Source organism: Botryllus schlosseri, chromosome 5 (assembly GCF_051294905.1).
Source record: "Botryllus schlosseri isolate E-star chromosome 5, Bs_hap1, whole genome shotgun sequence".
In the NCBI taxonomy this organism is placed as follows: Eukaryota; Metazoa; Chordata; class Ascidiacea; order Stolidobranchia; family Styelidae; genus Botryllus; species Botryllus schlosseri.
Window position 1 is genome coordinate 15293720 of NC_137240.1, and position 16538 is coordinate 15310257.

The 16538-nt window shown below is 41.7% G+C and overlaps 2 protein-coding genes across 2 annotated transcripts in view; one reads left to right on the forward strand and one right to left on the reverse strand.

Moving 5' to 3' along the window:
* Window positions 1-16538, forward strand: part of LOC145439178 (kinesin-like protein KIF2A) — a 280717-nt gene that overhangs the window by 115533 nt on the left and 148646 nt on the right. The window lies entirely within an intron of this gene.
* Window positions 7747-16089, reverse strand: LOC145439173 (uncharacterized). Its single transcript, XM_080316663.1, has 4 exons — window positions 15822-16089; window positions 10839-11045; window positions 8408-8584; window positions 7747-8295 (listed from the first exon to the last, which is right to left on the reverse strand). The coding sequence occupies exons 2-4, from the start codon at window positions 10907-10909 to the stop codon at window positions 8109-8111; spliced, it is 435 nt and encodes a 144-aa protein (XP_080172789.1). The 5' UTR covers window positions 10910-11045; window positions 15822-16089; the 3' UTR covers window positions 7747-8108.

Genomic DNA, 16538 nt, shown 5'->3' on the forward strand with positions numbered 1-16538 from the left:
TCCTCCTCCAACAGCTGGTTATCCAGTACAGGCCTAGTTCGTGACAAGTTATATTTTCTTTTACTCTTTTATGAGTAACAGTTAGTAATCTAGCTGTGTCCATTGACTAATTGTTTTTCGGCTTTAGAAGCTACCAAATTGTCACGACTCCGTGCGCAAGCTGGTCTCTTTCGGCTTTATAAATCACTAAATGTCACGACTTCGTGCCATGCCATTCGTTCGTCATCCCTCGGTCCCTTTTTTGGATTGAAAATTCGGCCGCCATTTTGATTTCGCGGCCATACAGTATAGTGCAACAGTATAGTACCTCGCACACGGCAATTTACAGTGGCGGCTCGTGACAATATCGGGTGGTGGGGCAAGGGATGCACGCGATTATAATTGTATAAATGACGCCACAATAGTGTATTCCTACGTGAAAATGTGACTTCGTGGTGGTCACACACGGTTTGTATGGGGTATAGACATTAGGCATGGTTAATATAGCTTACGTATTTCAAATTATTCGAAAGAAAATATTAAGTACAGTAGTTGATACCTGCATATTGTAACATTGTATTAGTAGGCCTATTGCGCGCGGCGTGATTTCATAGTTGTTTGTTTGTTTGTTTTATTACATCATTGGCGCTTATCGCTATTATAGTCATTTGCGCCCAGTACATCAATTTCATAAATGTCAGAAGTCTTTGTGCTTTTTGCTCCTGGAACGCGATCTTTAGCTGCCATCTTTCAAGAGTTCGGCTCTCTCTTCGTCTGGGCTTTTCAATGCGCTGTGTTACAGCGGGATCGGCGATGAGGAGCCCAGATAAACCTCCGACACATAGAAACATGGCAGAGCCGTGACTCGAACCACCAACCATTGGTGTCGTGACTGCAGTGTTTTAACCAACTGCGCCACTCGCTTCATAGTTGCAAAAAGTTTAATGACGCGAGCTCATTGAAATCTGGAATACCCAGAATGAGAGCGTTGAGAATCATGAGCACATCTAACGCATCGAGCCTAATTACTTCAGCAAAGTTGAAAGAAAGCGATTCTTCAACTATAGGAATTGATGAATAAGCTGATCTAGTCATCAGCTGTTAGCCGTCATCGAAAACGAACTAGCGCTATCCCGCTTGACAGGGGGTTGTAAGCAAATGGCTTGAAGGCCACAATTTCACGGTGAAATTGATATTGGAGGATATAAAATAAAGTAAATATTTTAATGTAAACCGAGAATCTTAGTAAACTGTTTCATGAGATCATCATCTCATCCCCTATCTCAGTATGAAACTCAGTTAAAATTAGCACAGACCAACACTCTGGCTTTTGCGTGAAATCCGCAATGCGGTAGTTAGGCCTATCTGTCAGATATCTCTACCATACTCGACCTCGATAACGAAATTACAGCCCTAATCATTGAGTGTCAACCTCGGGACTTGGCACAGCTTCGTTACTAAAATCAAGACATACTGTCCAAAAGCTCATCACCGATCTAGATACGGAGTAGGCCTATCGTTAAAACCAATAAAGACCAATACCGGTTTTGCGTAAAATCTGTTAGCGATAAATGACGAGTCAGCTCTCACTCGACTTAGAAATGAAATTACCACCCCATAGTTCGGTGATAAACTTAAAACTTGGTACAGCGTTCGTTATAATATTAAGACTTACTATGCCAAATGTCATCACCGATATCGGTATGGAACATCGTCAAAATCAATGGAGACCAATACCCGCTTTTGAGTAAAATCTGTTTGCGATACAAGACGGATCAGCACACAGTCAACTTTGGAAACGAAATTACTACCCTAAACTTTAAGTAGCAACCCTGAAACTTGGAGCAGTGTTAAATACCACCATCACGACATAACATACCAAGTTTCAAGAATTATTATGTTGCGAAACACCGTCAAAATCGCCTTATACCAGCAAAGGTCGACCCAACGCATAGGACGGTAACATAGTTCAGGTTTATATACCATTGTTACATCACACTGGCAGGGCGACTTGTCAAGTTGCCCCGGTTGCTCGGTAATTAGATGAATAAGAGAGAGTGGTTCACCGTTTCTTTATTATGAGCGGCTTTGAGAGAACAGACAGTGAAAGCTTATTATGAGCGCTACCGGGGCAAGCCCCGGTTAAGCATTTACAAAGCGAAAACACAGAAGATAATTCGATTTTCGTAGAGACTTCGCTATATATGGGCATTTACAAGCGAAAACACAAAAAGAATGCGATTTTTGCCGTGATTTCGCTATATATTGATTGCTGAGCGTATATAAATAGTAAATCATTGTTATCGAACAGAATTTTAGGTGGGGCAATGCCCCAGTTGCCCTATAGGACGAGCCGCCACTGGCAATTTACGATAGTATTCACCACCTTTTCCCCGTTTAGGGAAATACATTACCCTTTCGTTGTCGATCAGATGCCCCCTTTAATTTTTAATTTACAAGCTTACGAGCAATTAGCAACTACATCGCAACAACGTCTAACAACAAGAATTTTCAATTCGGATTTCCATGCGAAGCCTAGATTTTCTGCGTGCGGAGACGGTGTCAGTTCTGCGAAGTTTCACACGCGCGCCCTTGAGGAATATCGCCCTTCTGCCGCCTTTCACCCGTGGAAATATATCTTTCCACAAGCTGTAGGTCGAGTTGGCTGCTTCAGGCCGCCGTGCAGACTTGTGCACCAAACTTCGGAATCTTAGTATTTTTAGGCGTCAGAAGCATACCCCGTACGACCTAAACCTGGCTGATCCATAATTGGTCGAAGCGACGACTTGGAAAATCACAAATAGCCCCCCTTCTAATCAAAAAGGACGTCTATTGCTCATATATTTACAAGAGGTTTTAGTTTATACTTTAGGCCGCTGGCGGGTGCTGTTGTTTCATTATGCGCACACAAAGTCATTCGAGGTTCTCCCAAACGGGATTATAGTATATAAAATGATGACTTATATCTTACCAGTTGTTCCTTTTACATTATATTGAGGCATACCAAGTTCATGGGTCTTCTATCTACATCTGGGCCTTTCCTTACGCTGCTCTCAGGATATAACTAGGCCGAGCGCTGTTCTTAAATCAGGGCCTTTTAGATTATTTGCACGCACCGCTAATGGCGCACAAGAATCACGTCAGAGGCAATGTCGCAATGCTAAGATCGAATTACTTGCATGTGGTCAAGATTTGTGAAACACTCCTGTCCTTATGACGAAAAGTGTCGCCTAACAGTCCACATTTCTGATTATTGGGGCCCGAATTGAGTGCAAATTTAGGATCACGTACAATTGTTGATTTTCCAACGTGATTGAACTAATTTCAACAGGAATTCCAAAGGTCGTGTATTCCTTGCATTCGTGGCGCATCTCTTAGGCTACGCATAGCTCTCATTTGATATTTCCGTATTATAATTATCGCGTAACTAAAAGCCTGGATTGTAATCGGTGTAGTGGCGAGTCTTGGCCGGCTGGGAATTTAACGTTGAGTTAACTTTCTGCTTGTAATGTATCATGTTAATTTTACTGCAATGATAGGTCTTCGCATCTCTCTGGTATTGAGTTACCGTATGTTAACGGTTATGAAATTTGACTCCCTAACTTCCTGAATTTGCATCGCAACAATAAGCGTTAACCGTTAGTCATTCTATCCGGCTAGATTCAAAGTATGTTGTTGCCGCAGGTTGCTGACTATAGCTGGCGAGTTCATATTTCGTTTCAACTAAAATGGCCGACACTCATTCCTCTCGTCAATTTTTGGTTGTTCCCATCAAATATCCTCGACACGCGTATACTACATTAATAACTTCAAGTTCAGTTTATTCTACCCTACATTTCCACCATTTTCTTACGTTTACACGCCAAATTTTATTGGCATTAAGTTCATTAGTTCCATATAACATCAAGTGCATTATTTACCAAATTTATGCTTCGTCATATCACAAACTCTCCACACATACTTCTCTCCTATTTCATACAGTGTTCTACGTGTAACCGCGGTCAAAAGATATACTTGAACCAAAATTTTTATAATGCCGCACAATTCGAAAGCGACAAATTTGATTTTTTTTCGCTGTTGAATTCGTTTCATTAATTTTCGTTGAATAATCTTGCATATGTATCGAATTCATGGGTGGAACACTTTCTTATCTGTGGATTTGTACCTTGGTCAGGGCCGTAACTGCCGCACCCCAAACCCCCCAATTGGGGGGGGGCGAGCTCGAAAGGGGCCCAAAATTATTTCGTGAATTAGCATAAATTATAGAGTATTTTTTCAAAATTTATGCAACTTTATCAAAAAATTTTCGCGCTGTGCGCGGTTTCAAGTTGCCAAGTATCTTAATTATTGGGTACTCTTCCCCAAAGAAAAAATACGCAAGATTTATAGAAATGGGCATATCGGCGTTGGCCATTACCTCGCCAAGACGTATAAAGTTTTAGGCCGCCATCATCATCATCATTCATCATTGGTTTATTAGCAATTTTATCAGTTCAATACACCACAAAAAGTGCGATACAATGAAAAGAAAGGAAGATGTCGAAGCGACTAGGAGTTGTCTATGGAATCAGACACCCACCTTGGCCTAGGCGATGTAAAGAGGAGGCATGCACACTGAATGAAAGTAAGAAAGATAGTATAGAAAAACGAAGCGACAAGAAATAGGGCGGCATGTCATGGGAAGCGAGATCGATAGGTCAGTCGTGGTCCGGTAATCTTGAGGATGGACTGTATTTATTTAGTAGTAATTGCTTGTATTTCGACTTGAATGTGGACATGCTCGTCGACTGCCGGATGGCCGGCGGGATACTGTTCCACACATCAGGTCCGGCATATTTGATAGAGCGATGATCTTTTCGGTCGATCATATGATATTTGGACGACGTGGACGCGCGTGTGTTGTACTTGTGCGCTTTTGATTCAGAGGTAAAGAAGTCATTGATATATTCGAGACAACGACCGCAGTGAAACTGATACATAAACTTGGCGATTTCTAGTTTCCGCATATCTTCTATGTTTAGCACGCCGAATCTCTTCAGCAGCGACTTATTGGATGGGCAGCCAGGCCCCTTTGGGGCCCTAGCTATGATTCGGAGTACTTTATGCTGTAGTTTCTGCAGTGGCTTGAGTGCAGTTTTACTGGCAGCCCCCCAACAGATAATGCCATAATGTAACTTCGATTGGATTAAGGATTTAAAGAGTATCAGTGTAAGTATCAGAGTATCATGTAACATGCGACTGCAAGAAGTGTGCCAGAACGATCGGTAGCTAGAAAACCTTGGCCGAAAAGGACTGCCCTTATGCTGACCGAAAACTTCGTTATATATACAAAATACATGTAGGTTTAATAGTTCATAGGCGCCTAGATGACTGGCGCCTAAATGTTCCTGTCTTGGCAATCTGAACCTCACGAGACTAATACCACCCCGCAGGGAAAATTATATGCCAGTGAAGAAATACCAATTTGAAATCGTGTGATCTTTTAGTTTAGTACGTTTGGGCGATTCTATATTTTTGATATAGCAGACAGGGGGTCACGAAATAACATCATTTAACGAAGTCATACCAACGGGTCCACCCGCCCGAAGATGTTTAATTATTAATTACGGGCTCTACATTTTCCAAGACAACACCTATTTCAGCGCTACCGGTTAATCTGATTACGTGAGCATAGAGGACAAGAAATTGATAGCAATATATATGCAATTCCGGATCTTATTGACCGATTTTATCATGAATTATCGAACATTTTTACGCTTCGCGCTGGCTTACTAAGCAGTACATCCATAATTTCGTGGCAAAAGTGAACAACGTGATGGCGGGTCGGTTTATCACCCTATGGGAGCTCAAGACTCCAGTTTTTTGGGGCCTGACGAAGTGCTGTTTCGTTCCTGCCAACGGGTATACAATACACCCGGAGATGTTTAATTATTATTGAGGGGTCTTACTCTTTCAAACACACCTCACGCAGCTCTACCGGTAAATCTGATTACGTGAGCAGAGAAAGGATAAAAATATATATGCAATTCCCGATCATATTGCCCGATTCAGTCATGAATTATAGAAATTTCTCGCGCTTCGCGCATTTAGGTGATAAAAACTGACTCACTAAACGCCCCCCCCCCCCCCATATAGATGATAAGCAGCGGTAAACAGCGTACAGCCTGAGGGGGGTCTGGGGGGCTTCGCCCTTCGTTAGGTTTATCACCCTATGGGGGGCCCACGACCAACGTTTTGGGGGGGGCCTGACGAAGTGCAGTTACGGCCCTGACCTTGGTCATCATGATTACTTGGCAAGGGCAAATTTTTCCTGCAATTTACTAATCTAGTGTATTTTTCGCCAATCTAGTGTTTTTTCACGACATAATCTTGTGTTTTTCCGGGAAACTAGAGTGGCAACACTGCTTATTATTGTGCCGTTAGCTCTCGATAAGGGGCACACGAAAAGTCTTCGGGTTAAAAAATTCTTTTAAGCAATGAATGTAGTTGTGAAAGTAATACTCAAGTTTAGTACCGCCAACCATATTTTCAAGCATTTGAAGAAAAGGTACAATGCATCTCAGATAAGAAACTTAATCTGTTACTTAAATGCCGTGGAAGAATAAGAGCATCCCGGATTTTTTATCTACATTTTTAGTATACAGGATTGGGTATCTGCCATATTTGAATGATTCATACATTTCAGGATATTAGAGAGTCCATGTTATAAAAACTTGAAAAAAGAAGGATATTTAGCAAATCTTTCTTTCATGTTAATTGCATAATTCGAGCTGTTCCACAATGAAACAATTTAGCATGCCACCGTTATTCATGTGTTTGCATATGTTTAATGGTTTTATGATAGTCATTCAACCGACAATGTGGCATAGAATTTTCGAAGTAAATTGGTAATAATGCTGGAGTTTAAGGACTCTGCAGTCGGAGTCGGTATATTGAAAATGTGTGGAGTCGGAGCCGAAGTCGGTGGTAAAATTTACCGACTCCACAGCCCTGGTTGCAAAGAGACATGTAATTTCGCGACCTCCTGTCTGCTATGACAAAAGACATTGAAATCCCCCAAACGTACTAAACTAAAATACGCACACGATTTCAAATTGGTATTTCTGCACGGGCAAGTAACTTTTCCCTGCATGCGGGTTTGCATGTGTTTTTGGTTCAGATTGCCAGGACAGGAACATTCGGCGCCAGCCATTTAGGCGCCTATGGACCATTAAACATATATGTATGTATATCAAAGTGTTCGGTCAGCATAAGGGCAGTCCTGTTCGGCCAAGGTTTTCTCGCTGCCAGTCGTTCTGGCACACTTCTTTGAGACGCATGTTATATGGACTAAAACTTTATAATTCTTGGTTCGTGATGGCGAGGTCATGGTCGACGCGAAATGGCCATTTCTATAACTCATGCGTATTTTTTCTTGGGGGAAGAGTACCGAACAATAAATTGATATGGCAACAGTAAATCGGAGCTAAATTTCGAAAAAATACTGAATAATTTATGCTAATTCACGAAATAATTTTGGACCCCCTTCGAGATCGCCACCCCCGCCCCCCACGGTAATTGGATGACCCCATTACTTTGTTCACCGTACATAATCTTCTTATTGTCTTCACAAGTTGCTCCAAATGAACAAATGAGACATATTTCATCGTACCGCTTCGCGACTGTGAGTTACTAGCCAAGACACTGTATTGCTGTACGCGTAGTCAGGCAACACCCCCGCAATATTCCTTCAACGCCACTCACACATCAAGACATTTTAACGACCAATCGCGATTGCAAATAACCGACAGACCGTGTTTACACAAGAACATTGAATAAAATCTCAGCGAACAGGAAAAATACTTACATTTAATATAATGAGAATTTAAAATTTAATTGTAGAGTGACTTACTACACACCATTTCTTATCAGATTAGTTCTAGCTAAAATTTTCCTTGACAGCATTTAGCAAAAACTACAGACCTGATGTTTCCGAAAACGAAACTATGTAATCAATAAACATTGACAAATATCACCTATGCTCATCTGAGTAGGGTCACTATTATCAGTAATATCCTTTCAGCATGTGATGCAACGCTACCTCTACCTATAACTTACAATAAGGTAAACAAATCATAGGACCTACAATTTCAACGGACATTTAAATAAGCGTACATCCCTTCACCCTTTGCACTGCTCTCTATGCACACGAGATCCGGCTTGTTGTCTCCGTTAACGTCTTCGACAGCTACCAAGTTACAAGACTCCTTCGGGCTCTTCCAACTGATATCCCTACCAAAGGTACCGTCGCCTCTGTTGACATTGATCTCCACGTTCCTTCGACAACACAAAGTTTCAATCAGGCTTGGGCGAAATCGAATATCTCGGGAGAAGTTCTCAGATTTGCATGATAGCAAATTACGAGTTTCATGGTAGAATTCACACATACTTTGTGAACGGATTACGGCATATCAGGTCGTCAAGTCCGTCCATCGTGACGTCCCTCACAAAGATCTGAGAGACTCCAGAACCTCTCACAAAGTTACAGTTTCCGGTTTGTCCTTGGTGATCCGGGTAGTTATTTATCCCGATGTTATTGCTATCCTCCCGCACCAAAAATACTTCTCTGAATTAAAATTGATTACTTCGTTGACCAGAAGTATGTGGAATTAGGATCTTGGTAGCTTTCACACCTTATTTAACATCCAATTACAAATCGTACTACTAATAATAATGTACATAATTTAATAAACTTTGATTACTAACTTGTAAGTCGAATTAAATAAGGTGTAAAATCAGCCGAGATTTTCGCAGAATCGAGTAACACATTTATCTTAAATTACAATACAAACTGTCTGGGATCAAAGCTACTGTCAACATCGTCGTGGTGCGGTCTCGATGAAAACCAATACTTCGGACAATGTGACTGACGTCACAGCGTCTGCGTTGCAAAGTTTTTTTTTTATTGGGGGTAAAATCAGAGGTGATTAAAGCAGCGTTGTAAAAATGACTCGAGACATGACTCTACTCGAGTCGCGATTTTCTGACGTCAATTTTTCAAATGTGTACAATTTTTGTATCGATTCGGCTTGTACTCATCACTGGTATTTCCATCCATCAGTCCTGATACTAGGAAAATAGGGCCAGAAACTGTTAAGATAGAGGAAGGGTTGAACCGGATTGAACTGAAAACTGAACAGTGAACATAATGACTTCGACTCGAGTCAAAACAACCCTCTACTAGCTGACTGGGATTCGGTGGTGAATTGAAAATGACTCGAGTCAAAACTAGAAAAGTGAGAGTGACTTGCGACTCGGAACCTTGTGACTTAGATACAACCCGGGATTAATAGTCAGTTCTGCCATGAATTATCACCGACGCTCGAGCCAGAGCTCTATTTCATATTCAAATAGAGCAGAGCTGGGGCCAGCCAGTTGTTTAAAGAATATCTCCGGCTGCGATGTATTTCAAATGATGCTATTCTAATACTATTGGATGAATTCTCTATAGCTAGAGCTAATTTATGACAGGAGAGAGCTCCGGAGCTGGAGCAATTAAACATTCATGCCTGCCCAAAAGCCTTGGTTGCTACCCTAGTAGAAGGAGCAATACCATAAATTTAAACTTCATTACCAGTTGTAGCAATTTCCATGACATGCCAATACTACTTCAAGAGTAAGGTCTGAAAAGTACTCGATTAGTTTCAAAAAGTAGATTTGATCGAGGGATCGCATACTAGCGGTTAGTTGCAGGTGGCAAGTTGTATCGCAAGATGTATCTTTGCAATTAAACCACATCAGATTATTGATAGAAGTGTGAAAATTTTTCGGCTGCCACTATTTTCTTCAGAAAGTCACCGTATTCAAACTGCAGATAAAAGTTTGACTTACTTTCCACTCCAGCTTATCTCTATGGTGCGGAGGTAATGCGCTATCGCTTCATGACCCTTTGTAAAATATCTGGCACGCGACACTTTCGGCATCACTATTAAATATTGGCTGACAAGTGACAGCTATCTCATATTCCCTGCTAGACCACGTCGCGTCGACTAAACTGTTGTGGTTCGTAAGACACAGTTCCTGCATGGTATCGACAGTCATTGTAATTCTTATAGTATTGACTCGAGTCGAGTCAGTTTCAATTAATCACCGAGTCCAAGACAGCTGGTAGATGGTCGAATCCGAGTCCAAGTCATTATGTCCACCGTTTAATTTACAGTTCAATCCGGTTCCACCCACTTTTTCCAACTCCGTTCCATTGATATAGAATGGCTCACATTCATAATAGAGTGAGAGAGAAAGAGATGATATTCTTTTTCGCCTGCACCATCGAGATGCTTTGACGACGGAGTTGCGATACGGCCCCATGAGGTCATCTAGTCTGCGCCCCCGTTTTTTTTTCTCCTCCATGCTATCCGTGATTGCTGAGCGCCTAGCAGGATAGCTGCGGATACCAATTTTCGAGTCTTTGGTATGACCCGGCCGGGGATCGAACCCACGACCTACCCGCTGGAGAAGCCGGACGCATAACCAATTAACCATTTCACCATCTCGCTCATAATACAGTAAGTTTCTCAGTCTTAACAGTTTCTGGCTCTATTTTCCAAGTATCAGGACTGATAGCCGAAATATCAATAATGTAGATCAAGTCGAGTCACCAAAAAATCGTGACTCGAGTCATTACAACCTCGAAAGAATGTCCGTAAAGAATTTTGCAAAGGGTTAAGAAGCGCTAACGTATGACTTTAATGACACGGTGATAGCTAGATTTTTTTTCAAATCTTTCAGCCTTTCGAATATGATGGCTTTCTGAGGAAAATGGCTGCTGGCAAAATATTTTTTTACGCCTTCAACTTCAATTTGAGGCCCCGTTTACTTACATGTAGCCATCCGGGTACATGCACAGCACGTCAGGAATGTTATCGTCGTTCAACCGCCCCATATACGCCATACCGTATATGCAGCTGTGTGCCACGCGGGCTCGGTTATTCTTAAACAGATTGGAGCTCCTCGTACACACGAACTCGTTACATTTTCCGAATTCCACGTGCGTTCCGTAACAAAAACCACCAGGGCAGAGGCGATATCTGAACAAAACACACATAATTGTGTTCTGGGGCGGAATTTACGGCCGGCACCAAAATGCCGGTGTCTGATAGTCCCGCAAGAGCAGGTTTAAAATCCCTGGACTGAAGCAACTCAATGGCCTCTCTCATCATTGCAATGAAGGCTAGAGTCATTTCTGAAACTGATGTTCTATTTTTAGCCTACAATTATTTTGTCGGAGGATATGGTACCCAGATTGTAAGCAACAATTCTTTTGTAATCAAATCGCTCGACGCAGATTTTCGTGTCGAAAAAATTGCCCAATAATATTCAATAATATTGGGCCGTATGCACCAACATGTTTTGAACCCAAACTGGACCTCAAACAGGGGTTCAGGAGATATTTCCAAAGCACCAACACCGAAACGTCAATGATCTAGCGTTCACTCGGCCGAATTTGATCGAAAAGTTAACAACTGTGGGAGGTTGTTTAAACTGTAATTCAGTGCTTTGGCTTGGTTGTCTCTGATTGTGGTCTCCTGTTTCTCGCGACTGGTTGACTGTAAATTGGTTCATGTTGAAGACGTAGGTGCACTATTTGCTATCTTTCCGTAAATTAGCAGACTTTCTAAGCTGTAGGAATAGATTTAGATGTTTCCGAACGCAGTCTCACCAATGTGAGGCCGAATGGCTTACAGTTTACTGTTAGTTGATCGGTATACCGGTATTAGCGAGTATAGTGGTGGACCAGGAAATCCATATGACAGCCTTAAGGTACCGGTACTGAAGATGCGATATTCTTGTCTTGCGCCTTGTAGGTTTGAATGAAAGACCTTCGGGTCAAAAATAAATGAAAATTATGACCAAGTCTGACGACTGTATACAGTGTACACTGTACAGTTTTTGAAGTACCCTGCGGGGTGCAATTGATGAGGCGCTTTCCCTATAAAGTTTGATATATTTCACCATCATTGCAGCTATGCCAGTACAGCCGATATTACAGTAGATTGTCCTCATAGCAAATGACCGCCTGACCGGGTATGAATCCCGGTACGTTTAGCGTAATATATTTGGTGAACCAAGACAGCTTTCAGCGTCACACCTGTGTGTATTAGTAGAATCTTTGATGTGCACGAGATACCGATTCCATATCGGCGAAATTGAAAGCACGTAGCTGCCGGCTGCCAATGTCACGGCATGTCATGAATTGCTGAATCCTCTTTTATGTAGGCCTGTTTCAAGTTTAGTATGAATATGAGTACGGAATTTAGTAAAATGGACCCAAGACAAAACTGAAAGTTGATTTGCTTGCTAATGATGTAGGTCAGTGGTTCTAATACTTTTTAGACCGTGACCCAAATCTGACTTTTAGTGGTATCTCGCGACCCAAGCAACACACACCAAAATGAATGCATTTGGGTGCCGACCAATTATATCAATAACGAAGGGTTTGGCCACCCAGCGACGGTCAATTATCGCCACCGAACTTTTTGGCACCGCACTTTGCCCAGCCGTATGTTGGCCCAACGCCATATATTCATGTGTCCAAGTGTGGACGGGTTTTGGCCTCATAAACCGGCAACCGCTCGTTGTACAACTCTACACTAAAGCGTCCCAGGTCTCCGACGGTGTTTTCCAGAGAAACCAATGTTGAAAAAATCTTATCATGAATTCAAACCAATTTGTTTAATACAAAGGTCGGCACATTTTCATGATCAAGTCATGTTGTGGTGGCGACTTCTCCGCGTGTCTCGCTTATTGGCCGTGGTAGCAAACTCAGTGACCTCTGATATGCTCAAACCAACTACAGTAAATCGCGCGAAAAGCGAACATATTTTGTTGTTGCAATGACCTCAAATAATATTACATACATATTAAAGGACCGCTCTGGTACCGTCGCGACCCAAAATTATACCCTTCGCGACCTATGTTTGGGTCGCGACCCACTGATGTAGGTTGTCGATTGAGTTGTGGGAGCAGAAGTTGTATGGATTTGTACTAGACGTCAGGAATCGTGGTCCTGTGATTTGCGCTCGCGGTCGGCTGTAGATAGGTTGGTTTTGGAGCCGCATGTCTTGCAAATCTCTATATTATAGTAATTTTACAGGTTTTAGGTTACATGAGTGAAATATGTACACGTCCTAACAACGATAAAGCGTTTCACTAATCTGGAGATTCTCGGATTAGGTCACAGTCAATAAGAACCGGCATTATCAAGTGATGTCGGCCAAGAGACCATCCTCAAAAATGTGCATAATATGCAATAATGTTATGTTGGAAGAAGACACATATACAATATACATATACAAAAGAATCACCATGAACCTGAAGGTTATCGATTCCGATTTTGATGTACTTCGCAAAGAAGAGGGGACTAACTATCCTGGGTCGTATGTCAATCACTAGAGATTTTGGCTGAATATCATTACAAAGTTATCTGTCTGAGTCAAATTCCCCAAAAAGTCAATGACTGCAAGAATACTTTAGTGATAGGACCGAGAAATCAAGAAACCAGTCATGGAAATGTGCATAATATGACTGCTTTGGAATTGAATCATGTTGGGGGAAGGTAGCCTACATCAACATGGACCACATTCATCTCGATTTCTACAATATCATCAACATGCAACTGAAGGTCATTCATTCTGATATTGATTTACTGCTCAAAGAGGTGACAAACTGCTCTGGGTCGAACGTCAATTGCTAGAGATTTGGGCTGAATATCATTACAAAGTTTGCTGTCTGTGTCAAATTCCCCAAAAAGTCAATGACTACAAGAACACTCGAGTGGTAGGACCGTGAAATCAAGAAACCAGTCATGGAAATGCGCAAATATGGCCGATTTGGAATTGTACCATGTTGTGGGGAATGTTGCCTACATCAACATGGACCACATTCATCTCAATTTCTACAATTCCCAAGTTTGATGCTTGAGTCAATTCGCCAAAAATATGAATATACCACCAATCGAAATATAGTGAATGATTAGATCGACTCTGAAAAATGCCTCGGTTGGCACTATGATAAGTGATGTACAAATCTCACATATTCCATAACAAATAATTTTTTATCTCTAGCAAGGTGCTTACAATGATGCTTGAAAGAATTCGGTATGTATAGCATGGTATTTTATCATGTCTAGCAGAAAATGTTAGGTCTGCACACTGTGCAGTACTCATGATTGAATGAAAAGGTTTTTACTTGGATGAGTTTGTATTTGTAGACTATTTTCATTTCATGTGTTTGGCTATCATGATAATTTATTGTGTGATGATGAAGACCAGACCCTAGAGATTCCTATTTACTTGACAAAAATGCAAATTGAAGGATTTCAGTTCTTTTCACAAACTGTTCAAGTATACAACATGATCATGAACAATGAAATAAGTCTGTCGATTTGTGTTAGTTTATCAGTTGAGAATGTTGAATATATGCTGTGCAGATAGGGTAGTTGGATTGGATTGTCGGGCTATTGAGAGAACACAGTAATGATGGAATCTCGGCAAGTTTTGCGCAATTGATTAGGGGAGCACTGATGATTCTCGAGGTGACAGTAAGGTACTCCCAAGGAGTTAAGGGAGCACAGGACACTCATTCCGTTCGGGTTAGATTCGAATGTGGGTAAAACAACGAAGGTGATATTCCGCACTGTGAACACACAGAACAAGTTGTGCGGGGTGAGGACAGTGGGTGAAAAGCGCCATTGGCCCTCGATTTTTACAGACAGTGTGGTGGCAAATATATATTGATAAGCCAGGATATTGTAAATTTTAGCCCTGTCCTTCAATTTACCTCCTGGCAGGGCATCGCCAGTAAAGCCATGACTAAATTTTGGAGCTTTAAAAGCATGATGGCAAAGCTAGCAATGGTATTTGATTCGAAAATGGTTACAGAAATATAGCCGGAGTTTTGTGAATGTGCTCAGCTGCTCATCATTGAAATGGACATCGCGCTAGCGACCGCTGAGTTCCACATAAAACTTGTTTTGTTTACTATTCGGTCGGCCTTGAGTAGCTTTTCAGGGTGCAAATTAAGCATCTATTTACTGAACGCTAGCTCGTCTCAATGATCATCAGTTCGTCTGAACGGCGTTTAAATATTGATGATGCATCGCGAGATATTTTGAACTGATGTTTCGTTTGAGTTATGTTCGAGCGAACAGACGATCAGACTTGAACGTGTTCAATGTTGGTGCATACGGCCCATTGATTTTGAAATAGTTTTGGTCCCTAAATGGCGTATAATTCCACACTGCACTTCGTACACCTACTTTGGTGCTTCGTACTCCCAAGGGGTCCATAGACCCGTAGTTAAGAGCCGTTGGCATAGAGATGGGGTTGGTAACCTACGGCTCGCGAGCCATATATGGTACTTTAGATAATGGGGTTCATGGCGCTCCGAAAATTTTTAAATTGAATTAAAATCACTCAAAAATTTGAGAGGTGATTTGTGAATTGAAATTGCACGTTGCCGGCCGGCGACACGCGAAAACATATAATTTGTATACATGAGGTCAAAATTTTGTGAAAATTAGGTTGATTTTTTAGGTCAAAATCTTCCCTTTTTAAGGAAGAAAAAATCGCTCTAGATATCACTGGAAGACTCGAGCAACTTGACAGTCGTTCCGTTGAACACACAGAACCGGCAAAAATTTATCCAGGTCTACAGGAATACCCTCACCCAAAATGCGAATTGACAGGCTCCTATCTTTTCATTATATCGCAATCTCGCGGCGTTTTAAACCAAAACAAATTTCAATAAACGACTGACTGGCAACGACTGCAAAACGCGGCCTTCTTCACTACGAGATTCATCACCTTCTCCTAGTACCCCCTTCACACGTTTTGGTGCACTGGCTCCATTGTTCCCACGGGTCAAACGGCTTCGCACCACCAAACCGAGCAAGTATGGGGGACGCGGCTGTCACGGGTTGTAGGGCTCGGCTTTCTGAGCAATCGTCGGGCACGCAATATTTCAACTGCAACCGGCCCGTCGTGTCCACCAGTGGAAGGCCGGGAATTAAAACGCAGCTTGTTGGCTTGACTCGTGCGTTGTTCTGTAATAATTTGGGTGATTATTTTTGTCAACTGAAAAACCAAAAATGTTGACCTAAAAACTGAATATTTTTTCTTTCTTTTTGACAAATTTAGACGTATCAAGAACTTTACCTACTTATAGCCAATGTTCCCCTAAGCTGGGCATCTGCGCAATTGCGCAGTGCTGACTCGGTCTCTGCCAGTGTTTTAACCAAGTCACAAGGCTCCGAATCACAAGTCAATCTCAGTTTTATAGTTTTGACTCGAGTCAAGTCGAGTCATTTTCAACTCACCACCAAGTCAAGTCTGAGTCCAAGTCATCGAGCAGAGGGTCGAGTCCGAGTCATGGTATTATGACTCGAGTCCGAGTCCAAGACAATGTGTTGACTTCTCAGTTTCCAGTTAAAATCTTGTTAAATTCGCTTTTTATAACTCTGTTTGGTGATATTGAATGATTCGCATTTATAATGTACTAATTTTCCTCACTTATAGCAGTTT